General features: G+C 48.4%; 1 protein-coding gene across 1 annotated transcript in view; it reads right to left on the bottom strand.

The window, feature by feature from the left end:
- LOC119963175 (follistatin-related protein 5-like) overlaps positions 1 to 27,385 on the bottom strand; it is an 877,034-nt gene that overhangs the window by 230,517 nt on the left and 619,132 nt on the right. Inside the window, 1 exon segment of the mRNA XM_038791890.1 lies at positions 2,443 to 2,563. Coding sequence (XP_038647818.1) covers positions 2,443 to 2,563 — 121 coding nt within the window.

A 27,385-nucleotide genomic window follows, 5' to 3' on the forward strand; every position in this document is an offset into this window, starting at 1 on the left:
GGGCTTAAGTGGGTCGGTGCAGACTCGATGGGCTGAATGGCCTCCTTTTGCACTGTATGTTCCATGTTCTAATTCATGGATTAGAAGTTTTGTTCAAAGGAAAATGTCGAAAATACTGAAATGCATATGCTGCAAGAATAAAACTGGTATTGCAATTCAAAGATTCATTGACATTGAACGTTTCCCTGACAGAATCGGAATCAGAATTGTTTGAAGAACTGGAACTTTCATATTACTTTTAAGATCACTAGATTTCAGTTTCAATGCAGTCTACAAAAAAATTTTTACTTGAAGATTCCATTCACTAAATTATTCACATTCCATTTTAGTGAAAGAATTATGGAAATTACATTTTCATTATTTCAGAAATATTAACAAAGCACTATATTGGGCAATCATCATTACTTGCCAGTAGATTTTAATTCAGAAAAGTGAGAAAAGATTATTTTTGTGTCCAAGAATGTAGAAATATATGATTCTATACCAGCCACATCCCAGAGCTTCAGCCAATCATGTTCAAAAGAGCATCATCACTTCAATGATTCAGGTCTTAAACCATGGGGGTGATCTTCGGCTTCTGACCTTGATGGAAATGGACTCAGCGGAGTGGCTGTGAAACCCTTCTGAAGCCTCCACTCATCTGAACCAGGGAGCAGTGACATGTCAACCGCTGATGTATGCCAGTTGTGGGAGAGAGGAAAATTTGTCAAATTCTATGTTGAGCTGGCTGGCACCTGCCTCAGTCCTGTGTACTATCTGGGTGGGGCCTCATTTTAGTCAGGAACCTTTTGTGGACTAATAACTAATAAATGTATGTATAGGTTCTCGTGGGCTCTTAAAGTACCACTGATTACTCTGCTCAGTGCCCAGTACAAATGGTCAAAGTGTGAAATTGAAATTTGTAATAGGGCCGACAACCAATGTAGGTTTGCATACTTAAGCAACCTCCAGCTACAAAAAAGCAGCCAGACTGTGAACTCATTTCCAAATCTAACTAAAAAATTGCATCAGGCAAGCATTAGACACAAAAAGAATGTCGAGTGTAGTGATATGCATGTGCACAGTAATGTAAGTATCGATATGACCTCCAACCAGCAGGTGGCGAGAGAGATCCACTATGTGACTCGAGAGTTGGTAGTAAGTCAGACTAGAAACAGCCGTGCTAGAAGTAGTTCCAGGAGAATTCACTGAATTCATTTATTTTGTTACCGTTTGTATCATAGTTAGTTAGCTAGTTATCTTTCCATATGTTCATCTTGTTAGTAAAACTATCTTACTCGTTAACGAACTAGATGTTCTGTGTGCATCTTTACCACGGCCATAACACAGGACGTAACACCGAGGAGCCCCTTGAAATTTTAAATCTGTTTCTCTGATGAGAATTGGGTATCCAGCAGTTGGAAATTGCACCCCATTTCTGACCAATCACATTCCATCAAAATAAAATTGTGACATATAACAATGATGATATTTTTAATACTCCACAGTTAAAACTGTCCCCAGCCTTGTTGCACACCTTTTGTTGGCAGTTGCATTCTCAGGCCTCAATGTCTCTGGGTAAACTACTACTTGTGTGGAGCAAGACCAAGAAGTGCAAACAGAAACAGAGTGCACGATCTAACCAACAAAAACAGAGTCCATTTGGATGGGATTAGAGCGGTCGCTCCCAGCGATTGTAACCAATCCAACGGTTCTTTTTGGTGGCCTGGTAAAGAGGCTGTACCCAGTCGCGTTTCCTGAAGAGTTCCGGTGAGCGGAATATTAAAAATAGCACCCCGATTTCTCAACCCCACAACACTATGACCCCCCAATGTCGCAACTCACCTACAAGAAGGTCCTTAAGCCTCCCATCGCCCCACCTCACACAGGCAGAGTACCCCAGCATGGGCAAAACACCACCATGGCACTGCCAGCTTAACAGTGCCATCTGGGCACTCTGGCAGTGCCATGACAGCACTACCAGGGTGCCAGGCTGGCAGTGTCAAGGTGCCAGTGCCAAGGTGACACCAACACTGCAAGGTTGCCCAGAGGCCAACCGCCTGGGGGTCTCCAATCCCCTGAATACTCCCCCAAACTTGGTCCCTGTTTTTGGGTTTGAAGGTCTCCAAGGCAAAGGGATTAGATCTCAACAACTTGGGAGACCAGTTGACTGCATATTAGAGTAAGACGAGGTGCACACTGTAATATGCAGATTTGCCAATCAAATTGGATCCCGCCCTCAATGGGTAAGATCCAGATTGCAATGTCTCACGAGGTGAGGCAAGCCAGGTGAATTCTGGAAGAGTCCTCTCCTGGAATTTAACATCTGCGTCAAACCCCGGTTTGGCCAGTGGATTGCACCCAGAGAGTTGAGAAGAAAGGAGCACCTCACAAAGAAAATTATGAATAATACTGTGGGATATGAAATAATTGTTAGTAACGATAATGATAGGGTATATTTACCATTCACTTGCAGGATATGAGTCTGACAGAGCTTTTCATAGCCATCTGCATGACAACTATAGTTTCCCACGTGAGTTGTTGTAACCTTGGTTATGTACAGTGAACCATCATCTCCAAAATCCTGTTGAGTACAATCAGCATTTTAGTGGAAATTGTTTCATTATAATGAACATCACATTTTTATATGGTACTATAGTACACAAGTTTGTCGAACTAAATAAAAGTCTGTAAAAATTCCTGATATAAATTAACATTATTTGAAAAATTTTGCAAGCTTTTAATAAGTAAAACACAGATAAGCAATGTCAAAATATCCATTCATGTATTTCATGTATATCATGAGATGCAGACAGGCAGTGATTGACACAGGATAACCAATGAACACACACAACACAGAACAACCAATCACCAGACAGGACACCACCACTATAAAGCCCACAGGGCATTAAGGCTCTCCCTCTCTCACAGAACACGGCCAGGGAGATAGTCGCAGTGCACAGGCCAATAAACATCATCACCATGTGATAGAGAGCTAGCCGACCGCACTGTGCATGAAAATGAAATGAAAATCGCTTATTGTCACAAGTAGGCTTCTACGAAGTTACTGTGAAAAGCCCCTAGTCGCCACATTCCGGCGCTTGTCCGGGGAGGCTGATACGGGAATCGAATCGTGCTGCTGGCCTGCTTGGTCTGCTTTAAAAGCCAGCGATTTAGCCGAGTGAGCTAAACCAGCTCCGCGATGGCGCACGGAATGCGCTGACGTCAGCGTCATGATGTGTCCAAATTGTGGCTCCGTCCATTTAAAGCGGTAATGTCCAGCCAAAGGAAGGCGATATCTACAGTGTGGAAAGCCTGGGCATGACGCGGCCTTATGCAGGTCCGCTCCACCAACCAACAGACAGCGATCCCAGCTGCAGAGCAGACGTGGCCGCTGTGTACAACAAGGCATGCAGGATTCGGATCCCGACAGCCCAACGGACCCCGATGCTGACTACCTCGAGTCTCCATATCCGGTGGGCATAATCACCACACGCGAGCTGGCCTCCACCGTGCCTGCAAATCGCCTTTCAATCCTCACTGTGGATCCTGACAATGAGTGGTGTGCTGTCGTCACGGTTAACCAGTCTCGCATCCGATTTAAATTGGACACTGGCGCATCTGCAAATCTCATATCACAGTCGGACCTCGACAGAAACCGAGACCAACCTAGCATTCTTCCACCAGCCTTCTAGCTCCTTGACTGCAATGGCAATGTCATAGCTGCCAGGGGATTGTGTCAGCTTGGTGTATCTCACAAGGCAATCAAAGTGACGTTACGATTCGAGATCGTCCGGCCTGACAAGGCATTCCTGCTCGGTGCTCGCGCATGCAAACTCCTAAATCTGGTCCAGCGCGTCCATGCCATGTCCTCGACACCGACGACTGCCTCGCCCAATGTAAATCTCCAGGCTGAGATAGACGACATTCTCACACAATACCACAACGTGTTTGATGGAATGGGGGCACGCTCCCATATCGTTACAAGATATTGCTCAAACCGAATGCCATCCCTGTCATCCATGCACCGCGCCGGGTGAAAACTCAGCTACGAGAGCTCCAAGACCAGGGTATCATCTCAAAGGTCATGGAACCAACAGACTGGGTCAGCTCCATGGTCTAAGTCAACAATCCCTCTGGTGAACTCCTCATTTGCATTGATCCCAAAGACCTGAATCGCAATGTCATGCGCGATCCCAAAGCGTGACGAGTTAACCTGTGATATGGCTCATGCCAAATTCTTTACCAAGCTGGACGCCTCCCGTGGGTTCTGGCAGATACAGCTGGACGAGACCAGTCAGAAGCTGTGCACATTTAACACTCCGTTCGGCAGGTATTGCTACAACCGCATGTCTTTTGGTATCATATCGGCTTCCGAAGTACTTCATCGCATAATGGAGCAAATGATGGAGGGCATCGAGGGGGTGCTAGTCTATGTGGACGACGTGATCATCTGGTCCACGACGCCCGAGGATCACATCGCTCGCCTCAAACAAGTTTTCCAGAGGATACATGAAAACGGCCTCCAGCTCAACAGGGCCAAATGCTCATTTGGTAGGTCCGCTATCAAGTTTCTGGGTGACCACATTTCACAGGAGGGTGTGCAACCTGACGTTGACAAGGTGCTGGCAATCAATGCCATGAAGACTCCAGAGGACAAAAAGGCGGTCCTCCGTTTCCTCGGGATGGTGAATTTTCTCGGGAAATTCATTCTCAACATGGCATCACACACTACAGCCCTCTGGCATCTCGTTAAAAAGTCGACAGTGTTCCAGTGGCTTCCCACACATCAAGCGGAGTAGCTTGAGCTGAAGGCGAAGCTCACCACAGCCCCAGTACTGGCATTCTTTGACCCAACCAAGGATACCAAGATATCCACAGACACAAGTCAGGACAGCATTGGGGAAGTGCTCCTCCAGCGAGACGACTCCTCGTCCTGGGCTCCAGTGGCATACGCCTCCAGGGCCATGACTCCGATCGAACAACGGTATGCCCAGATTAAAAAGGATAGTCATTTCATGACTACGTATACGGCCTGCCAAAGTTCACGTTGGAAACAGACCACAGGCCTTTAGTCCACATAATCCAAAAGGATTTAAATGACATGGCACCTCGACTGCAGCGAATTCTTCTTCATCTCCGCCACTATGACTTCAAACTCGTCTACACACCGGGTAAGGAGCTGATCATCGCGGATGCCCTATCCCGATCCGTCATCACACCGTGTGAACAGGGCGACTTCATTCGCCACATTGAAGCACAGGTGCAGCTGTGTGTCAGCAACCTCACAGCCACTGATGAACGATTTATACAAATACGCGAAGAAACTGCCAAAGATGCCCTACTGCAGCGTGTGATGAAGCACCTCCCCCATGGCTGGCAAAAGGGGCAGTGCCCCCAGTTCATCAACGTTGAGGACGAGCTGATGGTTGTTGAGGGGATCCTTCTTAAACTAGATAGAATCGTCATTCCCCAAAACATGCAAAACATGGTGCTCAGACAGATCCATGAGGGTCACCTGGGGGTCGAGAAATGTCGACGCAGAGCTCGGCAGGCAGTTTACTGGCCTGGCATCATCCAGGACATTGCCAACACAGTCCTCAACTGCACAACATGCCAGAAGTTTCAACCAGCTCAGCCCAAGGAAACGCTGCAACAGCACAAGATCGTGACCTCTCCATGGTCCAAGATGGGATAGACCTCTTTCGCGCCAATGGGCGTGATTATGTGCTCCTGGTCGACTACTTCTCCAGCTACCCGGAAGTGGTGAAACTGTCGGACCTCACATTGAAGTCCGTCATCAAAGCCTGCAAAGAGACGTTTGCCAGGCACGGGATACCACTCACAGTAATGAGTGACAACGGTCCATGTTTCTACAGCCAAGAGTGGTCCCACTTTCATATCACATCCAGACCCCATTACCCGCAATCAAATGGGAAGGCCGAGAAAGGGGTCCACATTGTCAAGCGGCTGCTTTCCAAGGCTTCAGACTCAGCCTGGGATTTCAACCTGACGCTATTGGCATACCGTGCAACCCCTCTGTTGACTGGTTTGTCTCCGGCGCAGTTGCTCATGAACCGCAACCTGAGTACGACTGTTCCAGCCATCCATGTTGCAGACCTTGACCACCTCACGGTGCTGCAGAAGGTGCAGCGATCCAGGGACCAGCAAAAGATCACGTATGATGCTCATGCCACGGATCTGCCTGCGCTGGCTCCAGACAATGTTGTTCGCATTCAGCTGCCTGAGGGAGTTGGTCAGCCCCAGCTGTTGTCGTCAGACAGTCTGCTCCCAGGTCTTTCGTTGTCCAAATGGCTGATGGCTCCATTTTACGGCGCAACAGGAGGGGGCTGCGTAAAGTACCCTGCCCATCACCCGACCGCACTTCTCCGCACGTCACCATGCCTCCTCCGGACGTTTTGCACCACGAGGCCACTGATCTGGCAGTGATCCCACATGTCCACAAGGCCACCAAGATGGCAGCCATCCCGCCTGTCCAGGTGCCGGCGTCCCCCCTTCCACCTCTGCGACGATTGACGAGAATTCGTCGCCCACCACAAAGACTGAATCTATAGACTTAAATCTTGTAAATTTTGTTCAGTTTGCTCTGTATCTGCACAATAGACACCTTCCCATGTACATATGTTCATTAACTCACCACTTGTAAATAGTCAGACATGTATATACCGCCACATTCCAAAATTTATTTTAAAAGGGGGAGATATCATAATATCCACTCATGTGTATCATGAGATGCAGACAGGCAGTGATTGACACACAGAATAACGAATGAACACACACGACACAGATTTATTACAGGCAATTATTTTCATAATGATAAATAAGGTAAATGCACAATTTAAAATTTGAAAAAGGCTCAATAATGCTGTCTATTTATGGCTGTCATAAGCGCTGGTGGCTATAAAACCAGTGATAATTTTCATTTCAATTTGAAAGGACAAGTAGGAGCAGTGCATTTGTAATGGTTAATCTGGCGAATATATATCACTAAAAGAGACAAAAAAAGAAAAAAAGAGCTGTAAGGTTGAGAGCAAATCTTTCACAAGCATGGAAAACATTTTGTTTTATTATTATTTTATATTTTTCATCAAAGCTATTTCTAGATCCAGGGTTGTATGAAGAAACATACAATTCCATGTCAATAAAAATTATTCCAAATCAATAAAATTGGAGAAAAAAAAGTAACCACCTGGGTTTTTATAGGTACTAATTTAATTACATAACAAAACCTTTAAAGGAAATCTTTTTCTCTCCATATTCTTTTCTTTTCAATGCATTTCAGAGCTAGACCAATAGTAACTGATTATCGATTTGCTGTATTTGGCACATAGAAATGTAGAAACAGGGGCAGGCCATTCAGCCCACAAGCCATTCTATTACCATGGCTGATCTATACCACAACTTTGTTTAGTCACCTTTGCTCCTCATCCCTTGAAATCATTAACCAATAAAACGCTATCGGCCGGTGCATTAAACATTTCAATTGACCAAATATCCACAACCTTTTTTGGGGAGAGAATGCAACACTTCCACTACCCGCTGAGTGAAAACATGCTTTGGGGTTTCACTCTGAAATAAAACTTGTAAACTGGAAGAGGGTTAAATTCAATAGGATGAGCAGGGATCTAGCTAGGGTCAAAATTCAACCAAAGAGTGGCAGCAAAAACTGTCACAGAACTCTGAGGTGCATGCTGGATAAATTCTAACGAAGGGTCAGTGTGCTGATGGGATGGAGATAGCAAAGGGTACGTAATCCATGTATGATGCATATATCAAGCTAGAATTGGGTCAAATACAATAAGTTTGAGTGGGGGAGTGAAGAGGAAAATAAGACCAGCAATGAAAAATATGAGAATAGAGTGGTAGCTAACATAAAAAGGAATCCAAAAATCTTCTGCTGGTATGTCGCCAGTGCATGTATCTAATCCAACATGGAGATAAACTTCCAGTTAGAAATATGGGCTTTCCCGTTTACTTGCCAAATTGACAACTGAGTAAGCTGGTTAATGCCTGAAAAGCAGGTACTTAGTAGAATAAAGGTATCTGGTATAGTAAGGGTTAATGTGGAACTGGGAAGCAGTACCATCCACAGTGTGATGTAAAGAGAACATGACCTGAGTCTAGAGAGTGCTGCAAACTAGACAGAGATCGGAGTAGAAGAAAGCATGGAGTTAGCTCAAAGGTGGCTATATCCTGTATATATGGACAAAGGTATGTATTACCAATAAAGATTTACGGGGTGATTTTCACACCTGCATCTGCCATCAGTGATGAACGGTGATACGGGCACAAAATCTCACGAGAATCAGGAAACGAGATTCTCGGCAATGGGATCTCATTTTCCGATTTCCCGCACCCCTCGCTGGTGATGTAACATGGTTCATGCCCACAATAGGCAAGAACCTCATTTTAATAGATTAACATACATTGCAGTCTAATTAATGAGCCCCCCCCCCCCCCCCACTCCGTTACATGATCCCCACTCACTGAATATTCAAACCTCACCAATGTGACGCTGCATCGGGTGAGGTTTACAACAGGTTTGGAAAGACATATATCAGTCAAGAGGATCCCATGGGGGCTCCAAAGTAAGGACAGCCTCTGGACGTAGGGGGACATGCCCAGGAAGTTCCCTGGCACTGCCCCCTGGCACAGTCCCTGGTACAGGTTGGCACTGGGCAGGCCATTGATAGCTGGGTTCCCGTTATGTTTTTTGGGGACGATGCTTGTGGTGGGGAAGGTGAGATTCCCGATGCTGATGCTTATGGCGATAGGAGGTGGGGGGGGGGGGGGGGGGGGGGGGCGCTGTGTGTGACAGCCATAATGCTGATGATTGTGGTTCGGGGAGGGGCAAGAACCTCGATGCTGATGGTGGGTGGGGTGGGGTGGTGCGGGGAATGGGCGGTGAGATCTACAATGCTAATGATTGGGGAGGAGGGGGGGGGACAAGTCAGTTTTGAAACCCCAATGCTGATGGTGGTGGTTGGGGTGTGCGGGGTGGGGGGTTGGGGGTGGATTGGCAGGGGCTAAAGGCCCTGATGCTGATGGTGGGGGTGGGAGTCCTGATGCTGGTGTTGGCAGTGGGGGCGGGGGGCAGGTCGGGATTGATTGCATTGTATTTGTTTATTGTCACATGTACCGAGGTACAGTGCAAAGTATTGTTCTACATTTAGCTCAGACAGATAATTCCGTGCATGGAAAAAAATATAGGGCAAACATAAAATACACAATGTAAATACACAGAAACAGGCATCAGGTGAAGCATACAGGAGTGTAGTGCTACTCAGTAGAGAAGATGTGTGAAGAGACCAGGTCAGTCCATAAGAGGGTCATTCAGGAGTCTGGTAACAGTGGGGAAGAAGCTTTTTTGAATCTGTTGGTGCGTGTTCTCAGACTTTTGTATCTTCTGTCTGATGGAAGAAGTTGGAAGAGTGAATAAGTCAGTTGGGTTGAGTTTTTGATTTTGCTGCCCGCTTTCCCCAGGCTGCGGGAGGTGTAGAAGGTGTCAATGGATAGGAGGCAGGTTTATGTCATGGACTGGACTGTGTTCACGACTCTCTGCAGTTTCTTGCGGTCTTGGGCCGAGCAGCTGCCATGCCAGGCTGTGATGCAGCTAGATAGGACGCTTTCTATGTTGCATCTGTAAAAGTTGGTAAGAGTCAATGTGGACATGTCGAATTTCCTTAGTTTCCTGAGAAAATATAGGCGCTGCTGTTGGGGGAGGGGGGCAGCTCCTGATGTTTGTTGGGAGGGGGGAGAGGGAGGGTGTGGTAGTATGACTAGAGGTACTACGGTACCTGGGAGTGTGAGCTACCATTGGTGGAGAAGGCTCGCAGCTCATTGGCCCAAGTGTTTGCATTTCATTGGTCGGGACGTAAGGTAGCTCTGCCCAATGAGGCGGGGTATAAGAAGCCGTGTTTCTCAGCAGCCAACCTTCTTTCTGTACTCGAGCTGCTGGGGAGCTGCTCCACGCTAACCCGTAATATGCGTATGTGGAGTACCCCGATGGCCGGCAAGACACGGTCTCTCTATGGGAACTGGCGCCCGCCGGATTCCCGCCATCACCCTCGTCACCAGCACTACCCACCCCATAGGCTATGACGGGACCCCCCCAACCGCAACTGCTCCCTGCAGGTGCTCCCCTCCCTGGCCCGCCAACCCCCTCACCTGCGCCGACTGGAGGACTAGACACCTCCCCCCCCTCCCCCCCCACGGCCCGGCCCTCACCAGCTCCGTCTAGGGGTGTTGAAACCTCCACAAGGACCAGATCATCGCTCCCGGAGTCATGGGTGCCCGCATCTCCAACATCCTCGTCGAAGCTCCGTCAGTCGCAGAGGACGTCCAAGGCCCCCGATCGTCTGATCGAGTTGATATGAACTCTTAATGGACTTTTTTTTTCTCTGCCTCTTTAAATAGTTGCCATGTTGATAACACAACTCTGTACATAGTCACGGGCCTGTGGGCAGCCGCCCTTGGAGAGGCATAGTCCCATATCACTAGTCATACTACCAGTAAATTGTCCCACCCGCACAGGACTACCAGTCATGGCTGGACGCCAAAGCACCCCCCCCCCCCCCCCCCCCCCCGGTTCCTTTCTCAACAAGGGGTGAATGTGGTTGTATGACTAGAGGTACTACGGTACCTGGGAGTGTGAGCTACCATTGGTGGAGAAGGCTCGCTGCTCATTGGTCGGGACGTAAGGTAGCTCCGCCCAATGAGGCGGGGTATAAGAACCCGTGTTTCCCAGCAGCCAACCTTCTTTCTGTACTCGAGCTGCTGGGGAAACATCTTGTAGATTAAAGCCTTCAATTCAGATTACTCCTTTGTTTCAGTAGTTATTGATCGCGCATAGAGGGTTCCCCATTGCCGGTGGCTGAGGACTGGTGTGGGTTTATTTTCTATGCTGATTAGTGTACCCGGCTCTATTAGCCGTGTGACAGCGTAAACCAGTGATGAAGTAAACTGCAGCACTATGATTTTTTTTTTCCAGAGAGCCTCATGATCATGACTAAAATCTCAGCAATGCACTTGGAAAGCTACATGGCAGGTTTCCGTTATAACCGAACACTTGGAAAGAAATATGGAGAAGTTCCACCCTGAATGTTTAATTCAGAACCTTTCTGTGAGACCTGCTGAACATACAACATGGCGACAGATAATTGAAAAACCCAGAACCTCAGAGAACAAAGAACAAAGAACAATACAGCACAGGAACAGGCCCTTCGGCCCGCCAAGCCCGTACCGGTCATGATACCAACCTTTTCCAAAACCCTCAGCACTTCCTTGTGCCGTATCCCTCGATACCCATCCGATCCATGGGCGGAGAATTCCGCACCTTTTGGGGAGGCCCGACGCCGGAGTGGTTGGTGCCACTCCACTACGGCGGGACCCCCACCCCGCCCGGTAGGGGAGAATCCCGACCCGTGTGTTTCTCAAGATGCCTTTTCAACGTCGTTAATGTATCTGCTTCCACAACATCACCAGGCAACGCATTCCAGCACTCACCACCTTCTACGCAAAACCACTGCCTCGAACGTCTCCCCTAAACTTTGCTCCACAGACTTTAAACCTATGCCCCCTGGTGACTGACCCCTCCATCCTGGGAAATTGTGCCTGCCCATCCACTCTATCCATGCGCCTCATAATCTTGTAGACCTCTATCAGGTCACCCGTCAACCTCCGTCTTTCTAATGAAAACATAGAACATAGAACGTAAGGTGCCGAAGGAGGCCATTCGGCCCATCAAGTCTGCACCAACCCACATAAGCCCTTACTTCCACCCTATCCCCATAACCCAATTACCCCTCCTAACCTTTTTGGACACAAAGGACAGTTTAGCATGGCCAATCCACCTAACCTGCACATTTTTGGACTGTGGGAGGAAATCGGAGCACCCGGAGGAAACCATGCAGAACCGAAGAACGTGCAGACTCCGCACAGACAGTGACCTAGCAGGGAATCGAACCTGGGACTCTGGCACTGTGAAGCCACAATGCTAGCCACGTGTGCTACCATGCTGCCCAAACAGTCCAAGTCTCTCCACATAGCTAACACCCTCCAGACCAGACAACATCCTGGAAAACCTCCTCTGCACCCTTTCCAAAACCTCCGCATCCTTCTGGTAGAGTGGCGACTAGAATTGTGCGCAATATTCCAAGTATGGCCTGACCATGGTTCTATACAAATGTAGCATAACTTGCCAGTTTTTATATTCGATGCCCCATCCAATGAAGGCAAGTATTCCATCTGCTTTCTTTACTACCTTGTCCACTTGTGTTGCCACCTTCAAAGATCTGTGGACCTGCACACCCAGATCTTACTGACTTTCTCTTTTCCTAAGAGTTTTACCATTTACGGTATATTTCCCCTCCATGTTCGACTGACCAAAATGCATACCTCACATTTGTCTGGATTAAACTCTATTTGCCATTTCTCTTCCCAAGTCTCCAACCTATCTATATCCTGCTGTATATTCTGATAATCCTTAACACTATATGCCATTCCACCAACCTTGGTGTCATGCGCAAACTTACCAATCAGACCGGCTACATTTTCCTCCAAATCGTTTATGTACATTACAAGCAACAGAGGCCCATGCACAGATCCCTGTGGAACACCACGAGTCACAACCTTCCATTCAGAAAAACACCCTTCTACTGCTACACTTTGCCTTCTACGAGTGAGCCAGTTCTGTATCCATCTTACACCTCACCTCTGATCCTGGGTGACTTCACCTTTTGTACCAGTCTGCCATGAGGCGCCTTGTCAAAGGCTTTACTGAAGTCCATGTAAACAACATCCACTGCCCTCCCCTGAAACGGAGGAACGGAAACTGAAAAGCTGGAAAACTAAAGGGCAGCCTTCTGATCTGATTAAAATCATCCGAGGTGAAGACAGGGGGAGATCACTGGAAAAAGATCCGATGCAGAATTGGAAGTAAAAGAGCAGAGAAAAACTCCATTGTGCAGGTGAACATTCCATAAGATCTCATGGAGGTCCATTGTGAGTGTCCAGGAGTGCAGAGACAAAGACCCAGTAAAACTCAGCAAAAAATTCAGTTCTAAACTAAGACTAGCTTAAAAACCCTCAGTGCAGTTAAAAAAAAAAGGTCAGAGCAGCCTGTTTCCAAAATCCTCCTTCGTAACATCTGGGCAGCTTGTGCCAAAACCAGGAGAGTTGTCTCACAGAGTAGTCAAGCAGCAGCCTGACATACTCACACTCACAGAATCATACCTTACAGGTAATGTCCCAGACACCACTATCACTATTCCTGGGTATGTCCTGTCTCACCAGCAGGACAGAGCCAGCAGAGGTGGTGGCACAGTGGTATACAGTCGGGGGAGAGTTGTCCTGGGAGTCCTCAACATTGACTTTGGACCCCATGAAGTCTTATGGCTTCAAGTCAAACATGGGCAAAGAAACCTCGTGCTGATTACCACGTATTTTTCATTTCATTTTTCATTTTTTCATTTCACTTTCCAGAATATGCTCTGGGTCGGGACTTCAATGTCTATCACTAAAGGTGACTCAGTAGTACCACCACAGACCAAGCTGACCGGGTCTTAAAGGACATAGCTGCTAGACTGAGACTGCAGCAGGCGGTGAAGGAACCAACAAGAGGGAAAAACATACTTAACCTTATCCTTCCAAACCAGCTTGCTGCACATACATCTGTCCATGACAGTATCGGTAGAAGTGACCACCGCACAGACCTTGTGGAGACAAAGTCCTGTCTTCACAATGAGAATACTCTCCATCGTGTTGTGAGCGGAGCGTTGTCCCCCTGATTCCCATTGACTCCAGTTTTGCTCGCTATCCTACCACCATGCTAATTGGGATGGACTTCGAACAGATGTAGAAACTCAAGACTGGGCATCCATGAGGCATTGTGGGCCATCAGCAGCAGCAGAATTACATTCAACCACAATCTGCAACCTCATGGCCCAGCAAATCGCCCATTTTACCATTACCACGAAGCCAGAGGATCAAACCTGGTTCAATGAAGAGTGCAGGAGAGCATGTCAGGAGCAGCAGCAGGCATACCAAAAGTGAGGTATCAACCTGGTGAAGCTAAAACACAGGACTACTTGTCTGCCAAACAGCAAGTAATAGGCAAAGCTAAGCGGTTCCACAACAAACACATCAGATCTAAGCTCTGCAGTCCTGCCACATCCAGCCATGCATGGTGGTGGACAATTAAACAACTCACTGAAGGAGGAGGCTCCATAAGTATCCCCAATTCTCAATGATGGAAGAGCCCAGCACATATGTGCATAAGAAGTGCTGAGTGGATGATCTATCTCGGTCTCCTTTGGAGGTCCCCAGCATCACAGAAGTCAGTCTTCAGCCAGTATGATTCACTACACTTATGTCAAGAAACAGCTGAAGGCACTGGATACTGCAAAGGCTATAGGCCCTAACAATATTCCGACAATAATATTGTAGATTTGTGCTCCAGAACTTGCTGCACCGCTAGCCAAGCTGTTCCAGAACAGCTACAACACTGGCATCCACCCGGCAATGTGGAAAATTGCCCAGGCATATCCTGTACACAAGAAACAGGACAAATCCAACCCAGCCAATTACCACCCTATTAGTCTACTCTCCATCATCAGCAAAGTGATGGAAGGAGTCATCAACAGTGTTATCAAGCAGCACTTACTCAGCAAGAACCTCACCATGGGGCCTCACGGTAGCATGGTGGTTAGCATCAATGCTTCACAGCTCCAGGGTCCCAAGTTCGATTCCCGGCTGGGTCACTGTCTGTGTGGAGTCTGCACGTCCTCCCCGTGTGTGCGTGGGTTTCCTCCGGGTGCTCCGGTTTCCTCCCACAGTCCAAAGATGTGCGGGTTAGGTGGATTGGCCATGCTAAATTGCCCGTAGTGTAAGGTTAATGGGGGGATTGTTGGGTTACGGGTATAGGGTGGATACGTGGGTTTGAGTAGGGTGATCATTGCTCGGCACAACATCGAGGGCTGAAGGGCCTGTTCTGTGCTGTACTGTTCTATGTTCTATGTTCTATAACCTGCTCACGGATGCTCAGTTTGGATACCACTCCTGACCTCATTTCGCTCCTGACCTCATTGCAGCCTTGGCTCAAACATGGACAAAAGAGCTGCATGCCAGAGGTGAGGTGAGAGTGACTGTCTTTGTCATCAAGGCAGCATTTGACCGAGTATGGCATCAAGGATGCCGAGCAAAACTGGAGTCAATGGGAATCAGGGGGAAAACGCTCCGCTGGTTGGAGTCATACCTGGAACAAAGGGAGGTGCTTGTGGTGGTTGGACATCAATCGTCTCAGTTCCAGGTCATCACTGCAGGAGCTGCTCAGGGTAGTTTCCGAGACTCAACCATCTTCAGCAGCTTCATCAATGACCTCCCTCCCATCACAAGGTCAGAGATGGAGATATTTGTGGATGACTGCACAATTTTCAGCACCATTCGTGACTCCTCAGATAATGAAATAGTCCATGTCCAAATGCAATAAGACCTGGACAATATCCAGGCTTGGGCTGACAAGTGGCAAGTTACATTCACGCCACCTGGATGAGTGCAGCTCCAACAACGCTCAAGAAGCTCAACACCATCCAGGACAAAGCAGCCCACTTGATTGCTCCCCCTTCCACAAACATTCAAACCCTCCACCACCAACAAAAGTGGCAGCCATCTGTACCATCTACTAGATGCACTGCAGTAGCTTGCCAAGGTTCCTCAGGCAACACCTTCCACACCTATGACCACTACCATCGAGAAAGACAAGAGCAGCAAATACCTGGGAACCCCACCACCTGGAGGGTCCCCTCCAAGTCACTCACCATCCTGACTTGGAAATATATTGTTGTTCCTGCACTGTTGCTGGGGCAACATCCTGGAGCTCTGTCCCTAACAGCTCAGTAGGTGTACCTACATTTCAAGGACAGCAACGGTTCAAGAAAGCAGCTTACCACTACTTTCTGAAGGGCAACTAGGGATGGGCAATAAATGCTGGCCTAACCAGCTACGCCCTCATCCCATAAATTAATGTTCTTAAAAATCAGTATGGCCAGACGGGTTCAGAAATGATGCCTTATCCTATGCCGCCAAGAAAATTGTAAGAAAAAAAAGGACCTAAAGGTTTAAAAATCTTAGCCAAAGCTTAGAATTTATTGTAAAATGTCTGAAACCATTAATATTGCATGGAAGGCCCCAAATTGTTGATTCAACAAATAGCTGCAAAAAGCGAAACCTCAAAGACGATGAGACTGCTCTCACTGCGGGAGCCTGCAAAAGGTGAGAAGTGCAGGAAAATCCTTTTAAAAACAACAGTTTAAAACCTGCACAGCATTCAAAGCTGTACTCTTCTGAACTTTCAAGCAGCCATGAACAACAAACCAATATTACCAGCAGACCAAGCACAAAACTGGGAGCTTCAGTGCAAATTATTTTTCAGATACACGATAGCTTCAGGATTAGTTAAAAAGAAAAAAGTTGAACAAGCTTTCGAGTTGAACACGTGGCTACAGGGATGGTGCAGGAGGGAGGGTTTTGGTTTCCTGGATAATTGGGGCTCATTCTGGGGTAGGTGGGACCTCTACAAACAGGATGGTCTTCACCTGAACCAGAGGGGTACCAATATCCTGGGTGGGAGATTTGCTAGTGCTCTTCGGGGGGGGGGGGGGGGGTTTAAACTAATTCAGCAGGGGGATGGGAACCTAAATTGTAGTCCCAGTGTCCAGGATGTTGAGAGTAGTGAGGTCAGGGATAGGGTTAAAAGTTCGAAAGAGGGCACCGGCAAGCAAGATGCTGGTTTGAAGTGCTTCAATGCCAGGAGCATCCGGAATAAGGTGTGTGAGCTTGCAGCATGGGTTGGTACCTGGGATCTCGATGTTGTGGCAATTTCGGAGACATGGGTAGAGCAGGGACAGGAATGGTTGTTGCAGGTTCCAGGATTTAGATGTTTCTGTAAGAACAGAGAAGATGGTTAAAGAGGGGGAGGTGTGGCATTGTTAATCAAGGAAAGTATTACGGCAGCAGAAAGGACGTTTGAGGACTCATCTACTGAGGTAGTATGGGCCGAGGTTAGGAACAGGAGACCCTGTTGGGAGTTGTCTATAGACCTCCGAATAGTTCCAGAGATGTAGAGGAAAGGATAGCAAAGATGATTCTCGACAGGAGCGAGAGTAACAGGGTAGTTATTATGGGGGACTTTAACTTTCCAAATATTGACTGGAAATACTATAGTTCGAGTACTATAGATGGGTCAGTTTTTGTGCAGTGTGTGCAGGAGGGTTTTATGACACTGTATGTAGACAGGCCAACAAGGGGCGATGCCACATTGGATTTGGTACTGGGTAATGAACCCGGCCAGGTGTTAGATTTAGATGTAGGTGAGCACTTTGGTGATAGTGATCACAATTCAGTTATGTTTACTTTAGCGATGGGCAGGGATAGGTATATACTGCAAGGCAAGAATTATAGCTGGGGGAAAGGCAATTATGATGCTATTCGGCAAGATTTAGGATGTATAGGATGGGGAAGGAAACTGCAGGGGATGGGCACAATCGAAATGTGGAGCTTTTTCAAGGAACAGCTGCTGCGTGTCCTTGATAAGTATGTACCTGTCAGGCAGGGAGGAAGTTGTCGAGCAAGGGAACCGTGGTTTACTAAGGAAGTTGAAGCACTTGTCAAGAGGAAGAAGAAGGCTTAGGGTGAGACATGAAGGCTCAGTTAGGGCACTTGAGAGTTACAAGTTAGCCAGGAAGGACCTAAAGGGAGAGTTAAGAAGAACATAAGAACATAAGAACATAAGAACTAGGAGCAGGAGTAGGCAATCTGGCCCCTCGAGCCTGCTCCGCCATTCAATTAGATCATGGCTGATCTTTTGTGGACTCAGCTCCACTTTCTGGCCCGAACACCATAACCCTTAATCCCTTTATTCTTCAAAAAACTATCTATCTTTACCTTAAAAACATGTAATGAAGGAGCCTCAACTGCTTCACTGGGCAAGGAATTCCACAGATTCACAACCCTTTGGGTGAAGAAGTTCCTCCTAAACTCAGTCCTAAATCTACTTCCCCTTATTTTGAGGCTATGTCCCCTAGTTCTGCTGTCACCCGCCAGTGGAAACAACCTGCCCGCATCTATCCTATCTATTCCCTTCATAATTTTAAATGTTTCTATAAGATCCCCCCTCATCCTTCTAAATTCCAATGAGTACAGTCCCAGTCTACTCAACCTCTCCTCATAATCCAAACCCTTCAGCTCTGGGATTAACCTAGTGAATCTCCTCTGCACACCCTCCAGCGCCAGTACGTCCTTTCTCAAGTAAGGAGACCAAAACTGAACACAATTCTCCAGGTGTGGCCGCACTAACACCTTATACAATTGCAACATAACCTCCCTAGTCTTAAACTCCATCCCTCTAGCAATGAAGGACAAAATTCCATTTGCCTTCTTAATCACCTGTTGCACTTGTAAACCAACCTTCTGTCACTCATGCACTAGCACACCCAAGTCTCTCTGAACAGCGGCATGCTTTAATATTTTATCATTTAAATAATAATCCCGTTTGCTGTTATTCCTACCAAAATGGATAACCTCACATTTGTCAACATTGTATTCCATCTGCCAGACCCTAGCCCATTGACTTAACCTATCCAAATCCCTCTGCAGACTTCCAGTATCCTCTGCACTTTTCGCTTTACCACTCATCTTAGTGTCATCTGCAAACTTGGACACATTGCCCTTGGTCCCCAACTCCAAATCATCTATGTAAATTGTGAACAATTGTGGGCCCAACACGGATCCCTGAGGGACACCACTAGCTACTGATTGCCAACCAGAGAAACACCCATTTATCCCAACTCTTTGCTTTCTATTAATTAACCAATCCTCTATCCATGCTACTACTTTACCCTTAATGCCATGCATCTTTATCTTATGCAGCAACCTTTTGTGTGGCACCTTGTCAAGGCTTTCTGGAATCCAGATATACCACATCCATCGGCTTCCCATTATCTACTGCACTGGTAATGTCCTCAAAAAATTCCACTAAATTAGTTAGGCATGACCTGCCCTTTACGAACCCATGCTGTGTCTGCCCAATGGGACAATGTCTTTCCAGATGCCTCGCAATTTCTTCCTTGATGATAGATTCCAGCATCTTCCCTACTACCGAAGTTAAGCTCAGTGGCCTATAATTTCCTGCTTTCTGCCTACCTCCTTTTTTAAACAGTGGCGTCACGTTTGCTAATTTCCAATCCACCGAGACAACCCCAGAGTCTAGTGAATTTCTGTAAATTATCACTAGTGCATCTGCAATTTCCCTAGCCATCTCTTTTAGCACTCTGGGGTGCATTCCATCAGGGCCAGGAGACTTGTCTACCTTTAGCCCCATTAGCTTGCCCATCACTCCCTCCTTAGTGATAACAATCCTCTCAAGGTCCTCACCTGTCATAGCCTCATTTCTATCAGTCGCTGGCATGTTATTTGTGTCTTCCACTGTGAAGACCGACCCAAAATTTTCCTTCAATTTGATACTCTCCCTTATTTCCTTAGATATCCACGGTCGATTTTCCCTCTTTCTACCGTCCTTCCTTTTTGTTGGTATAAACCTTTGCTGAGCACTGTGAAAAATCACTTGGAAGGTTCTCCACTGTTCCTCAACTGTTCCACCATAAAGTCTTAGCTCGCAGTCTACCTTAGCTAGTTCTTCTCTCATTCCCTTGTAATCTCCTTTGTTTAAACACAAAACACTAGTATTTGATTTTACTTTCTCACCCTCCATCTGTATTTTAAATTCCACCATATTGTGATCGCTCCTTCCGAGAGGAACCCTAACTATGAGATCATGAATCAATCCTGTCTCATTACACAGGACAAGATCTAGGTCCGCTTGTTCCCTCGTAGGTTCCATTACATAATGTTCTAGAAAACTATCGCGGATACATTCTATAAACTCCTCCTCAAGGTTGCCTTGACCGACCTGGTTAAACCAATCGACATGTAGATTAAAATCCCCCATGATAACTGCTGTACCATTTCTACATGCATCAGTTATTTCTTTGTTTATTGCCTGCCCCACCATATCGTCACTATTTGGCGGCCGATAGACTACTCCTATCAGTGACTTTTTCGCCTTACTATTCCTGATTTCCACCCAAATGGATTCAACCTTATCCTCCATAGCACCGATGTCATCCCTTACTATGGCCCGGATGTCATCCTTAAATAACAGAGCAACACCACCTCCCTTACCATCCACTCTGTCCTTCTGAATAGTTTGATACCCTCGGATATTTAACTCCCAGTTGTGACCATCCTTTAACCATGTTTCAATAATGGCCACTAAATCATAGTCATTTACGATGATTTGTGCCATCAACTCATTTACTTTATTCCGAATACTACGAGCATTCAGGTAAAGTACACTTATGTTGGTTTTTTTACCTCTGTTTTGAATCTTAACATCTCCAGTTTTATTCCTTTTGTTCTTACTGGGCCTATTCACTGTGCTCCCCTCAGTCACTGTACCTTGTACTGTCGCCCTTTTAGATTTTTGACTATGTCTTCTCTGCCTTGCACTTTTCCCCTTACTTCCTTTTGCTTCTGTCCCTGTTTTACTACCTTCCAACTTCCTGCATCGGTTCCCATCCCCCTGCCACATTAGTTTAAACCCTCCCCAACAGCTCTAGAAAACACCCCCCCTAGGACATCGGTTCCAGTCCTGCCCAGGTGCAGACCGTCCGGTTTGTACTGGTCCCACCTCCCCCAGAACCGGTCCCAATGCCCCAGGAATTTGAATTCGTCAGTGTTTACACTGGAGAAAGACAATGTTGTTGAGGAGAATACTCAGGTACAGTCGACCAGGCTGGATGGGATTGAGGTTCACAAGGAGGAGGTGTTAGCAATTTTGGAAAGTGTAAAAATAGCTAAGTCCCCTGGGCCAGATGGGATTTATCCTAGGATTCTCTGGGAAGCCAGGGAGGAGATTGCAGAGCCTTTGTCCTTGATCTTTATGTCATCTTTGTCGACAGGAATAGTGCCGGAAGACTGGAGAATAGCAAATTTTGTCCCCTTGTTCAAGAAGGGGAGTAGAGACAACCCTGGTAATTCTAGACCTGTGAGCCTTTTCGGTTGTGGGTAAAATGTTGGAAAAGGTTATAAGAGATAGGGTTTATAATCATCTTGAAAAGAACAAGTTGATTAGCGATACTCAATACGGTTTTGTGAAGGGTAGGTCCCAACTACCCCCAAGTGCTCAGCTGGAAATGCTACAAAGGGACAGAGAGAAGCCAGAGAAAGGAAAGCATTATCTAAACTGGCCACAAGAGGGTGGGCAACCACATCAGTGAAGTGGAACCAATTGAACCTCACAGGTGAGAGCATGTGTAGCAATTTGAGTGTGACACTTAGGAAAGCTGCGCAAAGGTAAGATAGTTGGAGGATCCCAAGACAATCCATGAGATTGAAATACCATACCAGAAAGAGAGCTAATTGTACTTTTTGGCTGAGGTCAAGGATCCTGGATTCTCCTTCTGGAATGTGGATATCTCAGTCAACGGTCACACGAACGATTTCAAATTGGTGTTATGAGGGTAGCACGGTGGCGCAGTCGTTAGCATTGCTACCTCACGGCGCCGTGGTCTCAGGTTCGATCCCAGCTCTGAGTCACTGTCCGTGTGGAGTTTGCACATTCTCCCCAGGTTTGCATGGGTTTCGCCCCCACACCCAAAAGATGTGCCGTGTAGGTGGATTGGCCATGCTAAATTGCCTATTAATTGATGGAGAGGGATAGGTGCGTGCAACAGGGCAAGGTTTATAATTGGGGGAAGGGTAAATACGATGCTGTCAGACAAGAATTGAAGTGCAGAAGTTGGGAACATAGGCTGTCAGGGAAGGACACAAGTGAAATGTGGAACTTGTTCAAGGAACAGGTTCTGCGTGTCTTTGATATGTATGTCCCTGTCAGGCAGGGAAGAGATGGTCGAGTGAGGGAACCATGGTTGACAAGAGAGGTTGAATGTCTTGTTAAGAGGAAGAAGGAGACTTATGTTAGGCTGAGAAAACAAGGTTCAGACAGGGCGCTGGAGGGATACAAGATAGCCAGTAGGGAACTGAAGAAAGGGATTAGGAGAGCTGAGAGAGGACATGAAAAATGTTTGGCGGGTAGGATCAAGGAAAACCCCAAGGCCTTTTACACATATGTGAGAAATATGAGAATAACTAGAGCGAGCGTAGGTCCGATCAAGGACAGTAGCGGGAGATTGTGTATTGAGTCTGAAGAGATAGGAGAGGTCTCGAACAAGAACTTTTCTGCAGTATTTACGAATGAGAGGGGCCATATTGTTGGCGAGGACAGTGTGAAACAGACTGGTAAGCTCGAGGATAAACTTGTTAGGAAGGAAGATGTGTTGGGCATTTTGAAAAACTTGAGGATAGACAAGTCCCCCGGGCCTGACGGGATATCCAAGGATTCTATGGGAAGCAAGAAATGAAATTGCAGAGCCGTTGGCAATGATCTTTTCGTCCTCGCTGTCAACAGGGGTGGTACCAGGGGATTGGAGAGTGGCGAATGTCGTGCCCCTGTTCAAAAAAGGGAATAGGGATAACCCTGGGAATTACAGGCCAGTTAGTCTTACTTCGGTGGTAGGCAAAGTAATGGAAAATGTACTGAGGGATAGGATTTCTGAGCATCTGGAAAGACACTGCTTGATTAGGGATAGTCAGCACGGATTTATGAGGGGTAGGTCTTGCCTTACAAGTCTTATTGACTTCTTTGAGGAGGTGACCAAGCATGTGGATGAAGGTAAAGCAGTGGATGTAGTGTACATGGATTTTAGTAAGGCATTTGATAAGGTTCCCCATGGTAGGCTTATGCAGAAAGTAAGGAGGCATGAGATAGTGGGAAATTTGGCCAATTGGATAACAAACTGGCTAACCAATAGAAGTCAGAGAGTCGTGGTGGATGGCAAATATTCGGCCTGGAGCCCAGTTACCAGTGGCGTACCACAGGGATCAGTTCTGGGTTCTCTGCTGTTTGTGATTTTCATTAACGACTTGGATGAGGGAGTTGAAGGGTGGGTCAGTAAATTTGCAGATGATACGAAGATTGGTGGAGTTGTGGATAGTGAGGAGGGCTGTTGCCGGCTGCAAAGAGACATAGATAGGATGCCGAGCTGGGCTGAGAAGTGGGAGATGGAGTTTAACCCTGACAAGTGTGAGGTTGTCCATTTTGGAAGGACAAATATGAATGCGGAATACAGGGTTTATAAGATGATCAGGGGAATAGATAGAGTAGACAGTCAGAGACGTTTTCCCCGGGTGGAACAAACCATTACAAGGGGACATAATTTAAGGTAAATGGTGGAAGATATAGGGGGGATGTCAGAGGCAGGTTCTTTACCCAGAGAGTAGTGGGGGCATGGAATGCACTGCCTGTGCAAGTAATTGAGTCGGAAATGTTAGGGACCTTCAAGCAGCTATTGGATAGGTACATGGATTATGGTAGAATAATGGAGTGTAGATTAATTTGTTCTTAAGGGCAGCACGGTAGCATTGTGAATAGCACAATTGCTTCACAGCTCCAGGGTCCCAGGTTCGAATTTCGGCAGGGTCACTGTCTGTGCGGAGTCTGCACATCCTCCCCGTGTGTGCATGGGTTTCCTCCAGGTACTCTGGTTTCCTCCCACAGTCCAAAGATGTGCAGGTTGGGTGGATTGGCCCTGATAAATTGCCCTTAGTGTCCAAAATTCTATGATCTATGATTAACCTAGGACAAAAGTTCGGCACAACATCGTGGGCCGAAGGGCCTGTTCTGTGCTGTATTTCTCTATTCTATTCTATTCTAATTGAATAAAATTAATTAGGTACACTAAATTTTTTTTTTAAATTGGTGTTACTGTCCTCTCGGCCAAGGACACAATATCTGATGCCTGACACGCCACTGTTGTATGAAGCAAGTGGTATCAAGTCCCCATTTAAAGGTATGTTCCAGGCAACACTCGAATACAATGGTAAACAAATACAGGAGACATTGGGTGAAATTCTCTGCCTCGCGACGCCACAAACGCGAATCGCAATTGGGCGAAGAATCAGGCGTCCAGCCAAAATCGAGGTCTGCGCCCGGTGCTGATTCGTGCACCAAGCTCCAGTCCCTTGCTGGTGGCGATGACGAGGTTTGCACCCTGCGCTGGTAGCGGCAGGCAAAACCGGCATTTGCATTCATTTAAATTTGATCAGCGGGTTTGACCCACTATCATCCTGGCTTCACGGCGCTCTTCCCCTCACAGGCAGAAGCCACACGGGTGTGATTTACTGCAGAGAGTTGTGTCCCCCTCTATTCCACTGCATTGTATCGAGCTTGGAGTCGGTGAAGCATAGTCTTGCTCTTCTCTGAGCCATCGTCTTGGCTGGAATGAAAGTGTGTGGGAAGTAGGTTGTTATGAGCAGCTTCAGCTTGTGATGCTCTCCAGTACCAATTTCAGACCCAGTAAATCCGATGCCGAAGGAATGAGAACTCCTCGAGGTTTATGTGGGCAGAGTGCTGGCTCATTGGCAAGTCATGAATTGCCCCCCATATTGCACCACCAACACACAATTTAGTCCCGGCATCAAGTTTCCCAAATGGATTTCCGGTTGCGGCTACGCTGAGCTAAGCCGCACGTTCGGCAGTCCCCGCTAGGAACGGACTTTTGGGCTCTTTTTAGGGCCCCCAGCGGTACTTGATCGACGGTTCCCGACGTGGGAAGGTGTCAGCGGCGATCCCCAGTGTTCTATGTCTGGACCAGGAGTGGGGCCAGCAAAAAAGCGGTGCAGCGGCCTAGAAAAAAAGCGGGGAAGAAAAACAAGATGGCGGCCGGTGGAGGCCTCGAGGAATGGAGGCGGTTGGTGCAGGAGCAGCAGGAGACTCTCCAGCGCTGCTTTCGGGAGCTCAAAGTGGAGCTGCTAGACTCGCTGAAGGCTACTACTGACAAGCTGCTGGAGAACGCAGACAGCCCAGGGGGTGGCAATCCGGGAGCTCCGACAACAAGCCTCCGAAAGAGAGGATGAGGCCTCGGCCCGCGCGGTAAGGTGGAGATGCATGAGGTGCTCCATAAGAAGTGGCAGGAGCGGTTCGAGCAGATGGAGAACCGGTCAAGGCGGAAACATTTGCGGATCCTGGGCCTCACGGAGGGGTTGGAGGGGTCAGACCTGGGGGCCTATGTGGTCGTCTTGCTGAACTCGCTGATGGGAGCTGGGTCCTTCCAGGGGCCCCTGGAGCTGGAGGGGGCCCACAGAATACTGGCCAGGAGGCCCAAGCCGAATGAGCCGCCACGGGCGGTGCTGGTGCGGTTCCACCGGTTCGCTGACCGAGAGTGCGTGCTTAGGTGGGCCAAGAAGGAGCGGAGTAGCAAGTGGGAGAACACAGTGGTGCGGATCTACCAGGACTGGAGTGCGGAGGTGGCTAAGCGAAGGGCCGGGTAGAACTGGACGAAGGCGGTGCTCCACAGAAAGAGTGTGAAGTTTGGCATGTTACAGCCGGCGTGTTTGTGGGTCACCTACAAGGACCGTCACTTTTACTTTGAGTCCCCGGGGGAGGCGTGGGCCTTTGTGCAGCCCGAGAAGTTGGACTCCAACTGAGGGTCGGGGGCGGGGGTTTTTATGTAACTGTGTTAATTTTTGGTGGGGGGGTTCTCTGCTTTATGCTGGTTGTGTGTTGTTTCTAGGGCGGGTGGGGCACTGTCTTTTGTGTGGGTTTTGTGGATGGGCTCGAGTCGGAGGGTAGACTTGGAGTGTGGGGAGCTGGTGGTGGGGGCGGGCAGGTGAAAAGGCTTTTCTTTGGTTTCCCACGCTGAGGGTGGATGGGGGCGGGGTCGGAGCTGAGAAGCGCGGGCTTTTCTCCCGCGCGAGAGTGGGAGGGGGACAAGGAGGGTCTGCTGATGGGCATGGGGGAGGAGAAGTAGACCCACGTTGGGAGGGGTCGGAGGTGTGGCGGGAGTCGCCAGGGTCAGCAGAAGTTAGCTGGCTCACGGGAATGCTATGGAGTAACGCGGCTGGGACGGGTCCTAGCCTGGGGGGGGGGGGTACCGGGCTGCTGCTGAAATGGCCAGGAAGGAGCTGGAGGATGCAGGGGGGGCCGGGGTGGGGGTTTGCCGCCGTGGGGAACGGGTCTAGCGGGGGGTGCTGGCCTGGGGCGGGCAGGGGATGGGTTATGGCTAGTCGGCAGGGGAGGGGGGCAGGGAGCCCTCTGATCCGGCTGATAATTTGGAATGTGAGGGGGCTGAATGGGCCGGTCAAGCGGGCCTGGGTGTTTACGCACCTGAAGGGGCTGAAGGCGGACGTGGCTATGCTCCAGGAGACGCACCTGAAGGTGGCGGACCAGGTTAGACTGAGGAAGGGATGGGTGGGCCAAGTGTTTCATTCAGGGCTGGATGCAAAGAACCGGGGGGGTGGCGATCCTGGTGGGAAAGAGGGTGTCGTTTGAGGCATCAAAGGTGGTGGCTGATAGTGGCGCGAGGTACGTGATGGTGAGCGGCAAGCTGCAGGGGGAGCGGGTGGTGCTGGTGAATGTCTATGCCCCGAACTGGGACGATGCGGGTTTTATGTGGCGCATGTTGTGCGCCTGACATTGGGGGGGAACTTTAATACAGTGCTGGATCCCCCACTGGATCGAACCATGTCGAGGACGGGCAGGAGGCCCGCGGCGGCTAAGGTATTGAGGGGGTTTATGGACCAGATGGGAGGGGTGGATCCTTGGCGGTTCGCGAGGCCGAGGGCCAGGGAGTATTCATTTTTCTCCCACGTGCATAAAGCCTATTCCCGGATCGATTTTTTTGTTCTGAGCAGGAGGCTGATTTCGAGGGTGGAGGATGCTGAGTATTCAGCCATAGTTATTTTGGATCATGCCCCGCACTGGCTGGACCTTGAGCTGTGGGAGGAGAGGGACAAGCGCCCGGGTCTGGCGCCTGGAGGTGGGGCTGCTGGCGGATGCGGAGGTGGGCGGCAGGTTCGGGGGTGTATCAAGAGGTACTTAGAGGCCAATGATAATGGGGAGATCCGAGTGGGGACGTTTTGGGAGGCATTGAAGGCGGTGATTAGAGGGGAGTTGATTTCCATCCGAGCCCATAGGGAGAGGGGAGAGCAAAGACAGAGGGAGAGGTTGGTGGGGGAGTTGGTGAGGGTGGACAGGAGATACGCGGAGGCTCCGGAGGAGGGATTGCGGAGGGAGCGGCGCAGCCTCCAGGCTGCGTTCGACTTACTGACCACCAGAAAGGCGGAAGCTCAGTGGAGGAAGGCACAGGGAGCGGTGTACGAATATGGCGAGAAGGCGAGTAGGATGCAGGCGCATCAGCTCCGTAAGCGGGACGCGGCCAGGGAGATTGGTGGAGTGAAGGATAGGGGAGGAACTGTGGTGCGAAGGGGGGTA

The sequence above is a fragment of the Scyliorhinus canicula genome, chromosome 3, assembly GCF_902713615.1.
Source record: "Scyliorhinus canicula chromosome 3, sScyCan1.1, whole genome shotgun sequence".
Classification (NCBI taxonomy): domain Eukaryota; kingdom Metazoa; phylum Chordata; class Chondrichthyes; order Carcharhiniformes; family Scyliorhinidae; genus Scyliorhinus; species Scyliorhinus canicula.